The sequence below is a fragment of the Folsomia candida genome, unplaced genomic scaffold (genome assembly GCF_002217175.1).
Source record: "Folsomia candida strain VU population unplaced genomic scaffold, ASM221717v1 Fcan01_Sc029, whole genome shotgun sequence".
NCBI classification, from domain to species: Eukaryota; Metazoa; Arthropoda; class Collembola; order Entomobryomorpha; family Isotomidae; genus Folsomia; species Folsomia candida.
The window spans coordinates 982,037-999,899 of NW_019091221.1; the positions used below are offsets into that span (position 1 = coordinate 982,037).

At 36.3% G+C, this 17,863-nt stretch overlaps 1 protein-coding gene across 1 annotated transcript; it reads right to left on the bottom strand.

Moving 5' to 3' along the window:
• Nucleotides 1–2,801: 2,801 nt before the first annotated feature.
• LOC110860153 (mucin-5AC) lies at nt 2,802–5,594 on the bottom strand. The gene is made up of 4 exons (XM_022109215.2): nt 5,338–5,594; nt 4,577–5,263; nt 3,920–4,507; nt 2,802–3,855 (listed from the first exon to the last, which is right to left on the bottom strand). Exons 1-4 carry the CDS (start codon nt 5,526–5,528, stop codon nt 3,066–3,068), a joined length of 2,256 nt encoding a protein of 751 aa, XP_021964907.1. The 5' UTR covers nt 5,529–5,594; the 3' UTR covers nt 2,802–3,065.
• Between the last annotated feature and the right edge of the window lie 12,269 nt (nt 5,595–17,863).

Consider the following 17,863-nt stretch of genomic DNA (forward strand, 5'->3'; position numbering starts at 1 on the left):
ACTCGTAAGGGTTGGATCTGAACAGAAATGGTACAAGTAATACACAACCCACGCAGCTATTTAACTCAACGTAAGACGTCCCGTCGAAATCCCCAAGATCTACCAGTCTCCCCAAAAAGTTATACTAAAGATATTCTAATCCTAATACGACATGTGGACACCATTTTCGGCAGATACTGATAGATCACGGATGTCCTAACGCAACGTCCATAAATTATATCACTTGTGACGGACTATGGTTCATCTATTTAAAATCCGTAATTTTTTCTACAAGATGGCTTGGCTCACGCTGTAATTCCTACGAATTTTGAGTTTGGCCATTTCTTCTAATTTTTCGCATATTTTCAAAGCTAAAAAGTTTCCAAAACTTTGATCCGTTGACACGCATCAGCCCCGTTGGTAGGAAAATCAATGAAATATGTAGTATAGATAGAGGTATAATAAAATGACGCAATTTTTAATAGATGAACCATACCACACTACATATGTCATATCACTGTGGGATATGTATGCTTGACGCGTGACGTAATTTATGTATTAACGTTACATAAGAGGATTTAGCTGATTGGGAAGTACAGTAGCCTTAAGTTCTAGATTATTCACCGTACTGGAATAGACAAATGAAAATAATAAAATTTCTTTAGCATATCTTACCCTTTATCTGCGTACGTAAAATTTAACTTCCGCGCCATCACAAGCATCGGACCAAACGCGGAAAAACAAGGGGATCCCGTCCGAGTAAAGTCGCGATGAATTTCACAATCCACTTTTACCAAGTTTCTCAACCAAATCGGATCAAATGCGAGTTTGTGCCAATTCTGGTTCAAATCGAACACTCTTCTTAACAGGTTCAATTCACGGGCAGATGGCAGAGTTCCACTATTTTGGGCGGGAAGCCTTTTAAACTGTAGGGTCCCACTTGTCGGCGACACTAAACTGGTCTGAATTTCGCCCTCCACGGGAACAATTACGTAAATCGGAGCATTTAACGTTTTCATTACCTCATAAAGGGTAGAACGAGCCAAGAGTTGGACAGCCTTCACGGAAAGTATTAAAAAAATCGTAACCCTACTCTTCCTTCCCCAGTAGATAATCTCGTCCCAGTATTCCCGATAGTTTCCGGAATTATCAAAAATTAAGATTTCCATGCAATTACTTCTCCAAAATTGGGTCGAAATGTTGCGGAATGGAGAAATCAAATGTCTCGAAAGTATTCCCAAGCGATGGCTGGAATCCAAATGCAATTCGTAAATCTCACTAAAATCCGCCGATTGTAGTGATGAATTTTCGCGCAAGGCTGCAGTTTGAATTAGACAGGATACATCGTAATTAAAAGTCGGGAGGGAATGGATCCTGCTTATCGAAATAATTGAAAATGTACACAAAATTAATTCTAAAAGAAGAAACGTCATGTTACATTTGTCAAAATTTTCTTTGGCCAAGTACGAGACAATTATTCGTGCAAAATCAGTAGAAATTCACAAAACGGCCACAAACATACGTTAATAATTACAATTGTAAAGAAAACATTAGTGGCCTCGGTAGCTTAATGGTAAACGCGTCCGACATTTTCTCAGTAGACAAGGGTTCGATTCCCACCTACCTTGCAAAATACCTTTGTCACCATGTTGCAGTTCCATGTTCAAACAAATAAATAAAACCTATATAACTGTATGAAATCAACTGTTCCATATCTACCTCCCAAATTATACATGCATAATCTTAAACAAATTTATTCTGATAAACGTAACGTAACTTACCGTGGTTAAGAGTATAGATTTTATGCAAGAGAACAGAAAACTTAAACAATTTAAAACTTTTTCATTTTTATAACTTAACTATTTCGAAGATACAATTCAAACTCTTAACAAAAGATAAGTGTTGACAAAGGATTTCACGGGTTATATAAGAGTATGTATTTATGCGCCAGGTTTATACAAAACCGGACCACCCATTTCCTCCCGAAATAAGCACTCTTGCAAATGACCTTCAAATTTTGATATTTATTACGTATGTAGATATATGTACGGCCGTGTTTCCCAATGTATGTACATAAGTAAGAGTAGTTACGATAGGCTGGCGAGTCCTCCAAAGTTTTGTAAAACATCAGCTCCATTAGGATCGATAAGTTTAAATTGTTGAAAAAGTTTGTGCTGAATTTTCGACACAAAAAAAACCATTATCGTCCAAACGTCTCATGTATTGATAAAGATTGGCTAGTTAATTTACGTACCTTATTTTTGTCAGTGTCATACAAGTACATAAATCTATTTACAAGTTCAAAAGTGTGGAGTTTCACGACATAATTAATCTTGCAAATTACGATTCAGTCAAAAGCATTTAAGCTACATAGAAACATTTAAACACTAGAATTACATATATAATTTTTTATGTTCTTATGACTTTGGAAAAATTCGTGTTTAGTTTTTGACCATTGTAAAATTACAGACATATGTACATTCAATATACCTTAGTTTGATTTGTGCGACACACAATTAGCACCTTTATGTAAAACTAAACGCTCAATGATGTTGAACAGGTTCACCCGCGATTTACTTGGGGAAAGTTAAACTCTTATAAATACAACACGATAGAATGTTAAAATAAGTATGGCACATTTTTATTCAGTAATGCATGCATGATCAAACTCGATTAGAATTTCTATGTGGAACAACTTATGGATTTATGGATTATGTGGATTAATATATATATGTATTTCATTCATGTGCGGTGTAATTTGTGCAATGATATGAAATGAACTTTAGTCTAATAAACTTATTCTTAGAGCGAAGAAGTTCAAGTTTTACATAGAACACCCTCGGTACTCACATTACCAATTTAATACCGAAATACTGATTGGTACCAGCGAAATTGTAATAAATATTATGTACTAATTAAAACATTTAGTTTGACAGTTGGGCATTTCTTAGTTAAACATGTGTATTGTTTCCAAAGTTCATTTAAATCATGTTAGGATAATTTTTCCCAAATAAACAAATTTCGGGCACCATTGTAATTTTAATCTGCAAGCCAATTCAAGGATTTTTACAAAATTTGAATGTTTTTTACAAATACAATGGCAAACATAATAACACCAGCCAAACATTGGCAACGTAAAATGCTGCACTATCAGGTGTTGATGCCTCAACTGTGGTTGGTTCACCAGTTGTCGTTGGGATAGTTCTTGGCGTTGTTCGCATTGTTGAAGTTGAGGTCGGGATGGTTGCATTAGTAGTTGTGGTGTTAGTCGAAATTGTTGTTGGCTCAGTTGTAGAGGTAATTGTATCGGTTGTTGTTGTGGTTGAAGAAGAAACTGTTGATGCCGATGTAGTGACTAATGTTGTTGTAGAGATGGTCGAAGTTGTTGGTATCGGAGTTGTGGTTGTTGTTAGGGTTGTTGTTGTTGGGGCTGTTGTAGTTATTGTGGTGGTTGATCCCGTCACAAAAGTGCAACCTTCTCTTATGCTGCCAACAGTGCCTACCTCATTGGCGACATAACTTACTCCGTATCCTCTGTCATCAACCATTTGCTCTGGAACAAGACAGGTAGATTCCCCAGTGTAATTTGGACCCTCAAAGACGGTCCAACTATGACGGCCAGTATAGAAGTAGGATCTGTACTCAAAATTCACAGCTTCGTTATCTGCCCGTATGCTGACAACTGCCCCACTTAATTCTGGAGTGGAATAAAAAGTTATGACTTTTGATATTTGGTCTGGGTCTCCAAATCTTGAAACGGCAATCATGTTTCCGGAGGGCAAGGAGCGATCAACGCAGACAGCTTCATATGCATACGTTGGTGCTGGTGCTTGTACTGCGGAACAATCTGCACCTGGGCATGAATATAACCGCCAGCTAGATAAATTAAAGTGAGTTAGCAACCTACAATTTTTTTAAACACAATAAATTCTGAATTTACAGCCCAAATGCGGCAAATGAGGAATAGCTCGTTGGAAACGTTGGTCCACCAGACCCCGTCAAAGTTACTGATTCTCCTTGACATCCTGCATCGGTATATAAAATTACATTCTGATTTACTATAGGGGCTCCTGTCGTTGTGGTTGGGACCACCGTAGTTTGTGGTGATCCCGTGGTAGCTTCACATCCCTCCCGAATACTTCCTATTTTGCCTACGAGATTAGCTTCGTACGTCAATCCGTAACCGCGATTGCTAACCTCTTCATCTGGTGTAATACAGACTGAGCTGCCCTGGTAACTATTCTCTTCGAAAATGGTCCAACTATGGTCTCCATTAAAAAAGTATGATCCATACTCAAAATCTACGACTTCTGTGTCTTGAGCATATGTGACCATTGTCCCATTCAACTCTGGGGTCGAGTAAAACACAACGAATTTTCTAGTTTGTTCTGGATCCCCAAATCGAGTAATAGCAATCATGTTGTTGGCTGGAAGTATACGATTCACACAAACAGGGCTTTGGCCAAGGGTGGGTGCCTGAAGAGGTGCATTGGTGCAATCAACACCGGCACAAGGATGGAGTCGCCATCTAAAAATATTGAAAAAGTTAACGAGAAAGATGATGAGTTAATTCGTACATTTGATGGTCTCAAATTACAGTCCAAATGCTTCGAAAGACAAATGGGCCATCGGAAACATTGGTGCCCCTGAACTAGTCACTTGAACAGCAGCTCCCTCGCAGTTCTCGTCAGCATAAAGCGTAACATATTGCGGTGGAATCGGTGCCCCTGTCGTAGTTGTACCTATGGTAGTAGTGGTTGGAATTGTAGTAGTTGGCATGGTTGCTGTAGTTGTATCTATGGTTGTAGTGGTTGGCATTGTAGTAGTTGCCATGGTTGTTGTGGTTGCCTGCGTAGTTGTGGCAGTCGACTGCTCCTCACAACCCTCTCTAATACTGCCCAATACTCCGATTTCGTTCCCTACATATGTCGCTCCAAACCCATTGGTTACCACATCCTCGCTTGGAGAAACACATTTGGATGTACCATTGAAATTACCTCCTTCAAAAAGGGTCCATCTATTTGCGCCTGTAAAGAAGTATGAATTATAGTTTCTGTTGATCCCTGAAAGATCCCCAGTGTAAGCAATTTCGTCTCCAGTTAGCTCTGTAGAAGTGAAAAATGAAATTGATTTTGCCGACTGATCGTCATTCCCAAACCTGGTCAATTGAATAACGCTTAGGCTAGGGAATTCTTGATTTGTGCAGATTCCATTCATTGAGTTCTCAAGGATTGGGGAAGGAAAGGGTGGCACACAACCAGCTGGACATAGGTGTACTCGCCATCTACAAATTTAATGGCCAAGTCCTATTTAAATTAATTGTAAAGCCCGTTTATTTTTTGGAAGAAATATTCTTACAATCCATAAAGTTTAAATGACGCATATGTGACATCCGCTCCAACAACTTGGTAACCTGTCTCATTTTGCTGAACTCCAAACTCCCCTGTACACCCCTCAGTGGCAAAAAATTGAACAAATTGATTCTGTTGAGAATATACTGAGGTAACTAATGGCATAAGAAAGTATATTGCAGTGTTAAATTGCCCCATTTTATGGAACTCAACGTGGACCAGGATGCAAAACCTGCTGGTTCTAAAGAAAATTCTTAACTGACAAAACCAGACCACACCTGTCCATATATTCAAAGTTTTTACAATTGTGCAAGAATCCAATTCTTCAATTTCATGCTGTTATCATTCCTTTAATAAACCCTTAATCCATCCAACCTAACCGTTCCATAATCCACATAATCCACTGATTCATATGTCACTGAATCAATCAAGTCAGTGAGATGTCGTCACGCAAAACTCAGGCAAAGAACAGCCTGATTATGCAAATTGTAAGGTCCACTTGCACGTTCTGAACAACAGACAATAGAATTGGCCCTGTCGATTACGTTGATCGATTAATTACCATAATCCGCTCCTCTGCTTTTAACTAATCATCCATCAAAATTACCCTTACGCTCCGAAAGTCCATTGTGTATTAATGTTGAGCATGTTAATCCTGTTGATCCAAGTCCAAAATTTCTTCCCGTGTGACGCACAAACATTACAAGCATGACTGAATTATTAAGTAGCTTCAGGCTACTTTATGCGAACTTTGTCCGTCTGTCTGTCTGTCCGTCCATCTGTCTTTCAGTCTGCCTGTCAGCAGGATAACGGGAGAACGGATAATCGAAATCGGTTTTCGCCATCATACATATGACCATGGTGGGAGGATCCTCACAACTACTTGTGGGGGCAACGGGACCACACCCTCGGGAGCCAGGGGGTGTGGTCGTGGCAAAATGAGATTTTTAGTACAATTGAATCTATGGATGACATCGAGTGAAATTTTGAGTTCCCCAGGTGTGCCATGCCCCTGACGCTTAGGGATGTCTGGGGGAAGAGGAGATTTTCACTTAAATTAAATCTATAGATGAAATACAGCGAAATTAAGTGTTCCCGCGATGTCGTGGGAGTGGTTAGGGTGTAGTAAGCCTGAAGCTACCTCCTTATGTGCGTTTGCGATGGTTTATTTTACCATGGCGAGGAATGTTTCAAATATTCATACCTTGTCTCCACAGTATGAGGTCATAATTATGTACGCATTACAAATTACGTTGATGCATTCATGCTACAATCCTACTCATATAAAATATGTCATCACTCAAACTTGGTAACCTGTCGTGGTCAGATTCCAACATACAAAGTTCTTACTCCTGGTTACCACACATGCAATTAATCGTGTCAGGTTACTAAGCTCATCCTTGACAAATTAATCCGGGCAGGATTTGTGTCTACTTGACGAATCCAGCTCCTTATCTGTGTCATTACGTTGCTAACAATAATTTAGCAGCAAAAGTTTCATTGCAATGACAAAATTACGGCATGATAAATTTATTCATTGGTTTTCTAATGCATTTTGGTAATCTTTTTGTTAAAACTATTTAACACACTTCTCAAATTTGTGAGAAAAGATTTCATCTTAAAATGCGAAGACATAAAGTATTACCCTCCGATTAAGATGGGACTAATTTAAATTTGTTCACCATCAAAAATAAACTTACCCGTATTTTTCCATTCCCGAGAATCCGCGCATTCGAGCGCATGGCGGCAATTTTAAACCTTTTTCAGTCAAAACTAAGGGTTTTAAAATCCCTGCAACTTTTTAATTTTTGTTTCAAAAAATCCAAAAACAGGTTCAGAATTTCGTGAGATTTTAAAAACTTTGTAACATTCTAATTGCTACATAACTTTACTGAAGAATTTCAAATTTTCTAACAGCTTAAAATTTCCTAAATTTCCCTAGCATAGATTTTTAGCATTTGCAAAAATGGCCAAAAGCACGTGTATGTAAGCAACGTTCTGTTATGGTTTAACATATGTAGAGGCTATGCAAAACTCAATAGAGTTTTGCTAAAATCATGCAATTAATATGTCCATCTGCCATATCAAATGTGAAATTTCCGTCAAAATGAACTCCAATACCAAATTAACTGTGACAAATAATGCAGGACCAATCTGACCACACCAATTTCCAATTATTTAATGCAACGTATATATATGTAAGGTTTGACCCCCGTAAATAAATCAATCGTGAAAAATCCTCATTTTACAGTTCGTTACTCATGCATAATTCCATTAGTCGAAATCCAATCTGGTCAAGCTGACGAATTAATCATTAACCCATTACTTGTAATGGACGGACTCCAGTGGGACGTTGTGCTACGTGTGTGATGCATACAACTCAATTGCTTATTTATCTTTTTTCATTCTTACGTTGAGTCAATGCCAATCCATCACTTTGTACTGTGACAGATTGGGATAACTCGTTAATATTGTCAGTGCTGGTTAGCTTAGTGTGGGCACCATTGGGGGAATAAAAATCTATACTATAAGCTGGAAATGTATGTCTGCAATGGAGGTGAAATTAATTTTCCGAAACGGAAGTAAAAGTGGAGAATATTAAGTTTCGCATGGTGCGTGAATTCAAAAATCTAAATTTAAAAAAGTAAATATGAGAAGATCATGATGTCGCTGTGTGTGCCCCATGGTGTTATCGGTATATTGCGTCTTGATTCTGATTATTACTTGCCTGAGCAATATTCGTTACAAATACACTTCCGTTTGCATCATCGAGTTTTAGCCAATAAATAATACAAGATTATTGAATTGAGTGGAATTTTAAAAACGAAATCCACTCTCACCCGGCGGGAGACGGGCTTGTACGCTAGTGTTTTATAACATAAAACTTATTGTATTATAAAATGATCTGCACATACAGAAATACAGTATGCAACTTATTTAATGGTACGATTTTTAATTTAAATTTAAAATTTAATTTTCCACCGAACCGGTGAATATTTCATAATTATTTTCATACCAATTATTCACCATATATTGGACTATTTACATTGTGACAAAATTTTCGAAGGAATGGAGAGACAATTGTTAAGTCCACAAATATTTTCTTGTTAAAATATTGCAAATTACACGTTAAATAGTTAATGCTACGATGCTCAACCGGTGCAAATGTACCATTTTTCTTTAATTTAAAGCAGAATTTCGTTCGCATAAACAATTTTGTTGTTTTTCTGATACAAATGAAAATAATCTGCCGAATTAAAATGAATTAGTACCAAAGGAAACTGTATAGTAATCCAAACTCTCTGGTAATTAACATATGCAATTTATTTGAAATTACATTAACTATGTACAAATCTATGAGCATTTTATTGCGCCAGTCAGATACTTTAGTTACCGTTCTTTATAATATAGATATGTAATTTTACACAGCGCACTTAAATATTCTACAATGCTTTAACTAAATTTCGGATAAACCTCAATCTCAACCTGGTTTTTACTTTCATAACTGCAACCATCACACATCTAATAAACATTAACGCGGAAACTATAATTTGACGCCGAGCGTCGCACATTAAAAATGTCACCAACCCCAAAATTATCAAAATCCCCCACAAGACAAATACAGTTTGAATACTGCCGCCCATATTAACCGGTACAAAAGCCGGTCTACCTATCCCGGTCCGATTTTTTGTAAACTCTATCCTCCGCTTGTCTACCCGCGTTGCCATAATTTTTTGAAATCTCCGAAATATCCCAGATTCCAAAGTTTGCACCAACGTATCTGCCAGCCTTGATCGCCTCCGAGACTCAAAACCCCACACACTCATGTAATTCGTGGTAATTTTATCTTTACTTTTCTTAAAGGGGAGCAAAGTATAAAATTTGGTTAAACGATTGAATAATTTATCCGTTTTTTCTTCAGTATCGACATATGCAAACTTTTTGCCACAGTCTGTCATTCTGGTTTCTACCAAGTCTTCCCAGATATCTGGATTCGGCGGAGTCAATAAGAAATACTTATCTCTTATTAAATTTTTATCTTCAACAGGCCAGAATATCCGTTGCGGCATGATCATGTTGAGCGATAAGAGGCTGAAAATCACACGAAAAAGTGGATTTTAAAATATTTCCAAAATAAAATTATGAATAATATCTTGATCAATAGTTTCAAATTAAAGTAAGTATGCATATATTTGTTCACGATTATTAATAACTAGCGTATAAGCCCGTCTCCCGTCGGGCGACGGGCTGATTTGATTTTCGTGAAAATTAAGAAGAATTGTTCGTAATTCTACCGAATTATTTTTCTATTGTATCTATATTATTAGCTGGAAATGTCTGTTTGCAAAGGAAATGAAACTTTCTCCACTTTCACTTCAGTCACGGAAACTGAATTTCATATCCGCTGCAGACAAACACTTATAATATAGATTAAACTCTGTTTCACAATTGGTTATGTGAGATTCCCGTCATACATGTGGGGGTAAAATCACCACTTGTGAAACGGAGTCTAACTAACACAAAAAAAAATTAATAATTTAATTTAAACCCATTCATAAAGATATTGTAACTTTTTACCTGATCCTGTCTAAGCTATTTGGCGTCCAGGTGGAACTCGAAGTTTGAGATTTTTCTCGCTTGTGGTGCCACCAAGTCATGTATGCAGTGTGAAACATATAGGTTCCAAAGTTTGTGTAGCATTCTGGAGAATATGAAATCATGCAGAGGGACGAAGTCGGATCATCTGCTCCACTTGACGAAAGAAGTTTGAACTGTTCGCGATAGAGTTGTAAATTGTTTGTCGAGTTTAGCACAGCGTCCTCCTTTGAAAAATGGAGTTTCATGTAACTTGGTTCCGTTCGGTTTCTTCGCGTGTACATTTGTTTCTATAAGAATTAAAGTGTTGGTCTCATAATTAAAAAATAAAACTATCTAACTGGAGTGCACCGAGGTTCACTCTAAATAATTTTTTGGAAATTGGATTGATGATGACTGGAACATTATGTGAAACATGCCATCTGCCTATCAGACAACGACAACTGACATTTATCTGCATCTCGTGCGAGCAAAAACATCACCGTGTATGCCATAAAAACGTAAAAATTCCGGAAAGAGGTTATATTTGTACTAATGTTCTACCTAATTGGGTTTGTCCAAACTGTACATTGTACATTCGTGACGGATCTTGCCTCATTGGAACGGACTTCCTCAATACGTCAACCTTACTATCATGCCAATCTCTTCTGGAGCCTCCTTCCTCCCCGTCATCGCCCAACGTCGTCTCAACGCCTCGCGTCGACCCCACTCCACATTCGACTGCAGCATCTTCACCACACCCGCTCACTTTTATAAAGGATTTGCGTGGTTTTAAATTAGCACATCAAAACCTTAATAGTTTAAGAAATAAGATTAATGATATTTCTGTTTCCCTTTGTGCTAGTAATATCGACCTGTTTGCCATTACTGAATCAAAACTTGACCCTCAGATTGACATTGACGGAACCTACATTATTCCGAATTATGTTCTCCTTCGTCAAGACCGTTTAAAGAAAGGAGGAGGTATTGTAGTTTATTTAAAGAACTGTTTTATTTATGAAATTGTTGACTGCCCTATTGTGACTAATTTCAATTCTGAACATTATATTCTACAAATTAGTTACTGTCCGGACAAAGCTTTCTTTGTCGCAGTAGTTTACAGTCACCCGTCGGTCGCCACCAGTAAAATAATTTCTTATTTTCATGAATTGAATTGATTTCTCCTTTCTCTCACCAACGACTACATTATTGTTAGTGATTTTAACCTTGACTTACACAAAAGAGACTCTGATTCTTTCTCATTGTTAAATGCAGCGAAAGAATTCCAACTTTCCCAACTCATACACGGACCAACTTTTAAAGGACTTTCTCTCCTTGACCACGCTTACGTTAGTAAAAAACTTCATTTTACTTCAGCCGGTCATCTGTCCCATACATGTTCTGATCATGACCTTGTGTATGTAATTCGTAAAACCTCTAAACCTAAATATTACCCAGTCAAAACTTATTATAGATGTTATACGAACTGTGACTTTGAAGCACTTGACTCTGAACTAATTTCCTTTTATTTTAATTATTTTAGCGATATTGACTTAGAATTTAATAGATATAATTTATATTTCTTATCTTTACTAGACAAGTATGCCCCACTGAAATCTAGATTTGTTAAAGCAAAATGGAACCCTTGGTATTCTGCTTATCACGCTGTACTACGTATAAATAGAGATAAATTAAGAATAATTCGTGATCGTACTCAAGCAAATCCTGACATATGTAAGTACCGTTGCGCTCGTAATTTATATAATACAAGTATAAACAATGCAAAAAAGTTGTATTCCTCAGAAAAACTTACTGAGAATGAGAAAAATACGGTTTCATTGTGGAATCATGTTAATCAGTTAAAAAGCAACGTATGAGTATATGTAAATTAATCAATCCTTCCAATAACACCTTAGTTTCTACCGTCAAGGAAGTTAACCTGGTTTTAACAAATCAATTCGTCGTTAATTCAATTAGAGTGATTCCGGGAAAAGATTTAAATGAACAGATGTCGGATTACTTTGCTAATTTTGAGAACGATAATTTGAATGAATCCACTACTGTAACCCTTTGTGAGGTAGAAAAAGCGATTTCCGACACTGTTAAAGATAGTCCCTCAAATATGTTTGTACCTCTTTCCATTATAAAACGATGTAAGCGAACAGTAGCTTTACAATTAATGGCTTTATTTAATATGATCCTTAATCTATGTACTGTACCTCAAGCTTTCCGGTACGCCATTATTGTACCAATCTACAAAGGTAAGGGAAAAAAACTTTCTCCCTCTAGTTTCCGACCGATATCAATGATAAATGTATATCGTAAAATCTTTGAACGATTATTATATACACGTTTATGTGTTAGAATTGACTCAAAACGTTGCAAGCAACAGCATGGGTGTAGAAAAAAACACTCTTGCCAAACTGCTCTGTCGGAATTTACTAATTATATATACTCAGCACTCGATGTGAAGAATGGTAAATGTATTGCCATTTATTATGATGCCCGTTCTGCTTTCGATAGCCTTGATAGGTCATTGTTGATTAAGAAATTAATGTCTCAGTTTAAACTAAACCCTACATATATGAGTACCTTGTATAACTACATGAATAATAGATGCTTTAAATTTAAGGATGACAATCAATATTTTAATAATCCAACAGGTGTAGTTCAAGGGGCAGCGGGTAGTGGATTGTATTATTCACCCTATCAGGATGACATAAATAAGATCATCACCATTCCGTTCTTACTATATGTTGATGATCTGGTAATTTACATCGCTGGTCAAGATTTAGATGTTATGATAAAAATCATTATTGACCAGGCTAATGCGGTGCAAAAGTGGTATGATGACAACAACCTATCAATTAATTATACCAAAACTAAGTTCCAAATATTTTGTAAACCCAATTGTGTAATCCCTCCTGAGTTCACCTCCCCAATTCTGTTAAACAACGGTCAATCTATAGAACACGTACATTCGTTCAAATACCTTGGTGTAATGTTAGACTCTAATCTTAACTTTCGTGATCATTTTACTGCTGTTACTAAGAAAGTTTCCCATAGTTTAGGTTATCTACACGGTTTAAAGCGGCACCTGACCGATAAAGTCATGGCCATTATGATTAACAGCCATATTCACTCGATTATGGACTTTTGTATTGATATCTGGGCCATTCAGACTGATGCTCAACTCGATTCAATACAACATAAAGTAAACTCCTTCCTTGTTAAATTCATGTTTCCCTCCCTCGCAAAAAAATTTCGGCATAAGAAACATTCACGCTTTAAAATTAATAAGCAAGCGATAAAGGTAAATGATTTGTTAAGTAAATGTAACCTCTTGACAATACGTGAGCGTCGTGATTTATTTCTGTATAAGTACGCTTTTAAACACCTTCAAGACCAAATAATTTCCTCCGCAATTAGACGTTCTTGGCCACTCTTAACTGTAACATCATGTAACTTTGCTCAAAAATCCATAAATTATCGCGCGACCAAGTTATGGAACAAACTCCCACGCGATTGGGACCCAAACTTGAGTTACAACAAATATGTACAAGCCGTCCGTGAACACATCATTAATGCACGTGACGACCAATATTGTTATTGAGTCCATTAGATATTTTTTAGGTTAAATATATAGTTTTATCTAATTGTGTCATAGTTTTTAAACCAGTTTTGTAAACTGATAACTATTAACACGTGAATAAAGGTTTAAATCAAATCAAAATCAAATTAAATCAAATCTTACTGGTATGATCGTAACCGGAAAATAAATTCGTTAACCAAGGGTTATAAATGCTTCACTAATGGGTCATAAATTTGTCACCAATCGTAATAAATTGTGTCCAGACTGTGATAAATTTATAATTAGTTGGTGATAAATATAGAACTGCTAAATCTAGATTTCTCGAATCACAAATTTTCGTAAGGTTTCTTAAAATTTCATCAAGAATAAATTTTCCTCACCGTGTAATATCGTTTCCTGACGAGAGACGCCATAACAAACCAACTCGGACAACTTTCCAACGTACACACCGGGGTTAACAGGTCATCAAAAGTTTCCGCAAGTTTAACCGGAAGTGGCGACGTAATCCGAATAATTGCCAGACTCAGGTAGCAGTTTGTGAATATTATAGATGTCAACATCCACGTGCCGATCACCCATCTCAACCTCACCAAGTATTTCGGAATGTCCACCGATTCTTCGAGTAGAGATGAAATCAAGAGTAACACAGTCAAGATAAAGGATTCCTTAACTTCAGAAACATCACGTGTCTTGAAGAGCAAGAACACTGTAAAAAACATCAACATGAACAGCAACCAGATTGCTTTTCCGATCCACAAATTAGTCTGAAATGGGGCGGTGTAAGGCTCAAAACTAAACTGGGGTTGGGCCCAGCAAGACAAAAATGGTTGGATACTCAAAGGTTGGATACTCAATGAAAATAATGTTGTTTGGTAGAGCTTCCACGGAATTTGGTTGGGGATAATGTTTCTCGACTTGAACAACCAATCCGTACTGAGATTTCGAAAGTATAGATGAATTGCTGTAACAGAGCAGCATGACCAGGACGTATTCTTTGAAGGATAGCCCTTCAAAGGGCTGAGGTTGCCGTGAAAATGAAGAATCCTGACAGAAGGGTTTCTCAAATGTAGAGGTGTGCATCGTCAGAAGAGATAAACTTCTCAAAACAAGTTGGTGGTCGTCTCTCAGAATAATTTGTCGGTTCAGGTACCTGTACAGAAAACAAAACCTTAATATATGTACAAATCTGCTCCCAGTTATTAAAAATACAATTTCTTTTGCAACATTGTGCTTTTTGGTTTTTAACAATTTTGATTTTGATTCATTTTTTCTGTAATCTCGAGTTTGTGAGGTTTACTATTTTATACTATTAACCACCGCAACGCACCTGTCAATCTCTACCGTATAGATTATATTTGACAGCAGGCATGATGTCGTAGTTGATTTGCAGTTCATGCTTAACCCCATTAACTTACTCCCATCAATATCACAGTTTCTGCAAACAAGGTATAAGTTGTCACGATTTAGTTTTTCCGACGCTTTCCCAATAAATCGAACAATCATTCCATCCTGTATTCTGTGTTGAAAAATGTCTATAAATCGGCTCGATTCCAACTCAGATTTATCAATGGTGGACAATAAGTAGGAAAATGTATATGGTGCACTTGCAGACCTCCAGTAATCTTGGGGGTTCTATAAGTTCAATTGAAAAACGGTATAATTATAGTCATGATTATTCATTTCTGTGGTACACAAGTAAATATTTAGGTTAAAAAAATAGATAGAACAAATAGGTTTACAGTAGGGCGTAAAATCTCGATATCGTTTTCGATATTTATTCGATATTCGAAATCTCGAAATTTCGATATTTCGATATCCAAACATCGAAATACAAATCTTCCAATTTATGAACTAATTTAGTCAAATCAATCTTTTCGGGTGTGCCAGTAATTCCAACCTTGTGGTGAAAAGTAAAAATTAAATTTGGGAACTTTTTGGGTGTACATAAGTGAAAATCATTTCTGGGAATTTTGGGGGTGAGGTGTATTAAGTAGGTTTTGAAAATCTTTACGGTGGAACCATGTCAAAATTTAATTTGAGAAATTATGGGGTGTATTTGATGACCAAGTCAAATTCGATATTATATATCGATATTTAAATATTAAATATCGATATATTAAAATATTAAATATCGATAATATATTAAATATATATTATATATAGATAATATATTATCGATAATATCGATAAAATATTAAATATCGATATTTTGAGATCTCGAGATTACATTCCCTGATTTACATCATACAAAGTAATAATTATGACGTACAAAATATAGCCTTGCACCTTCCGTTTCCTCAATCAACAAGTTCCAGTTGCTCGCACGGATCGCATCCCTAACCAAATTGTTGGCATGAGTGTACCCATCCATCCCTTCTTCGATTGGGGTGTCAATATAGGTCACGGCAAAAGTACAAATGTGTCCGCTTGGTTTAACCTTTCGTATTGGTTGTTTGAAGAATGCGAAACCCTTTCGGAACCCACCCAAAGTCCAAGACTTCACTATGGCGACGGTAATCTTGGAACTAATTGCAGAGAAGTTGAGAGCTTCGATAAAATTGTCGAGTACGATTAAGAGATTGCAAGGTGAGCCAATGTTCCTAGAAATTTCCTCAATATCATCTTTTGCGTTGAATTGACTTGACAGACTGGGAGTGACAAAGGGTAACGTCAAAAGGAACAAAATAACCATATAACGAGGGTTATGATGCATTACTGAATTCTCTGTAAGCGAGATATTGTTTTATGCTTTTTTAACTCTTAAGGAAAATTTGTGTGTATCTACATTTCGATAAAAAGACCAACCAAATACCAAGCAAAGTCAAAACACATAAAACTTGCTAAGCAACCGGAAATATTGGAAATTGACCCGAATACACAAAGGCATAAAATATGTATAAGTAAGATAGATAAGTGTGTGCGGCCTGTTAAAATATTTTAATTAGATATGCCGAATCGATAAAGTAAGTAATTGATATCTACGAAATAAATGTAATTTAGTTCTAAGAATTTTTACCCACACAAAATTGTCAATATTTGGCTAATGTATCATAGCTTTTACATGCATACTTATTGGCTATCGAATTGACAATTTGCGGTATACAATATGTACAAGCATTTTGACTGTATGCATGTAATCATTATCAACCTATTTAGGTGTGATGGAAAAGTGTTAATATTTATTTACAAAATATCCGGTATTTAGGATTCCATTTATTTTCAGATATTTTACGTGCCTACAGTAACCAAGTTTTAATTTCTTTGCGTGTACATACACCTAAAATTTAGTCAAACTGGAGTTGGACACGATGTTGGAATGGCTAGATGACCCGACAATTTCAACTTCAGGCTGGAATTTTTTGGGTCGGCTGGAATTTCCGCTCCATACTTAGAGTTTCTCATTATAGAATTTATGATTATATGTTAAACTCTCAGGTGTGAAGTATCACTTATCCCTCATCCCTACGTGTTATTCTAAATATAGCAATTTGTTATAATTTATAGTTTATCACAAGTTTAAATATACATACAACCATATTTAGACTCTTCCCATGTTGACAAAGTGCAAGTTTTAAATGAAACACGGTTTAATTGATAATTACCTTTGTCCGAGGACGACCGTTATACAGAAGCGGAATAAAGTTGTTGCCAGGTTTCGATAAAAACAAAATATGTCATTGTATCAAGGTAACCTTCATCGAATGAACGGTTCCAGAAAATGGTCGATTTTAACCAATTAAAATACGAATCTTATCTTTCCTATTACATATTGTTTTTTTCAGTTATCCTAAAATTGGTTTACTGTATGACAGGGTAGCGCAAATAAATATAAAACCAGTACTCATACAGGTACTCCAAGCCTAGGTACTTTCGCTTGGGACAACAACATATTGTTAAAATATTATTACTTATTGAGTAACTTTAAATATTTATGCATCCAGAAGATAAGTTAATTTTACGGTTTTGTTTGTCTCTGTTAAATTATGCACAACTCTGTCCTCCTTTGTGGCATGGATACATACATTTGAAACAATCAATAATTCACTCCAATCCTGCAAATCGGCATGTAGGCATTGCACTCGTCATCGTCCTCAAGAAAATTGGCAAAATTTTCTATTTACAAGTCAGTTTTGTATAATTACCCATAACGAAGCAAAACTTAAATATGCACAACTCATTTTCTTCAAAAAATAGTGTATTGTGTATATAGTCTTGCCCAAATGTAGAAAGATGAACAATAGTTATGCAAAAAATACGCACGTAGTCCCAACTTTCATAAGGTTGTTATTCAACTGGAACAGAGAAACATTCTATTTTTGCCTAATCTAGTACCACGGAATATTTCCCAAATATGACTCTAACATCA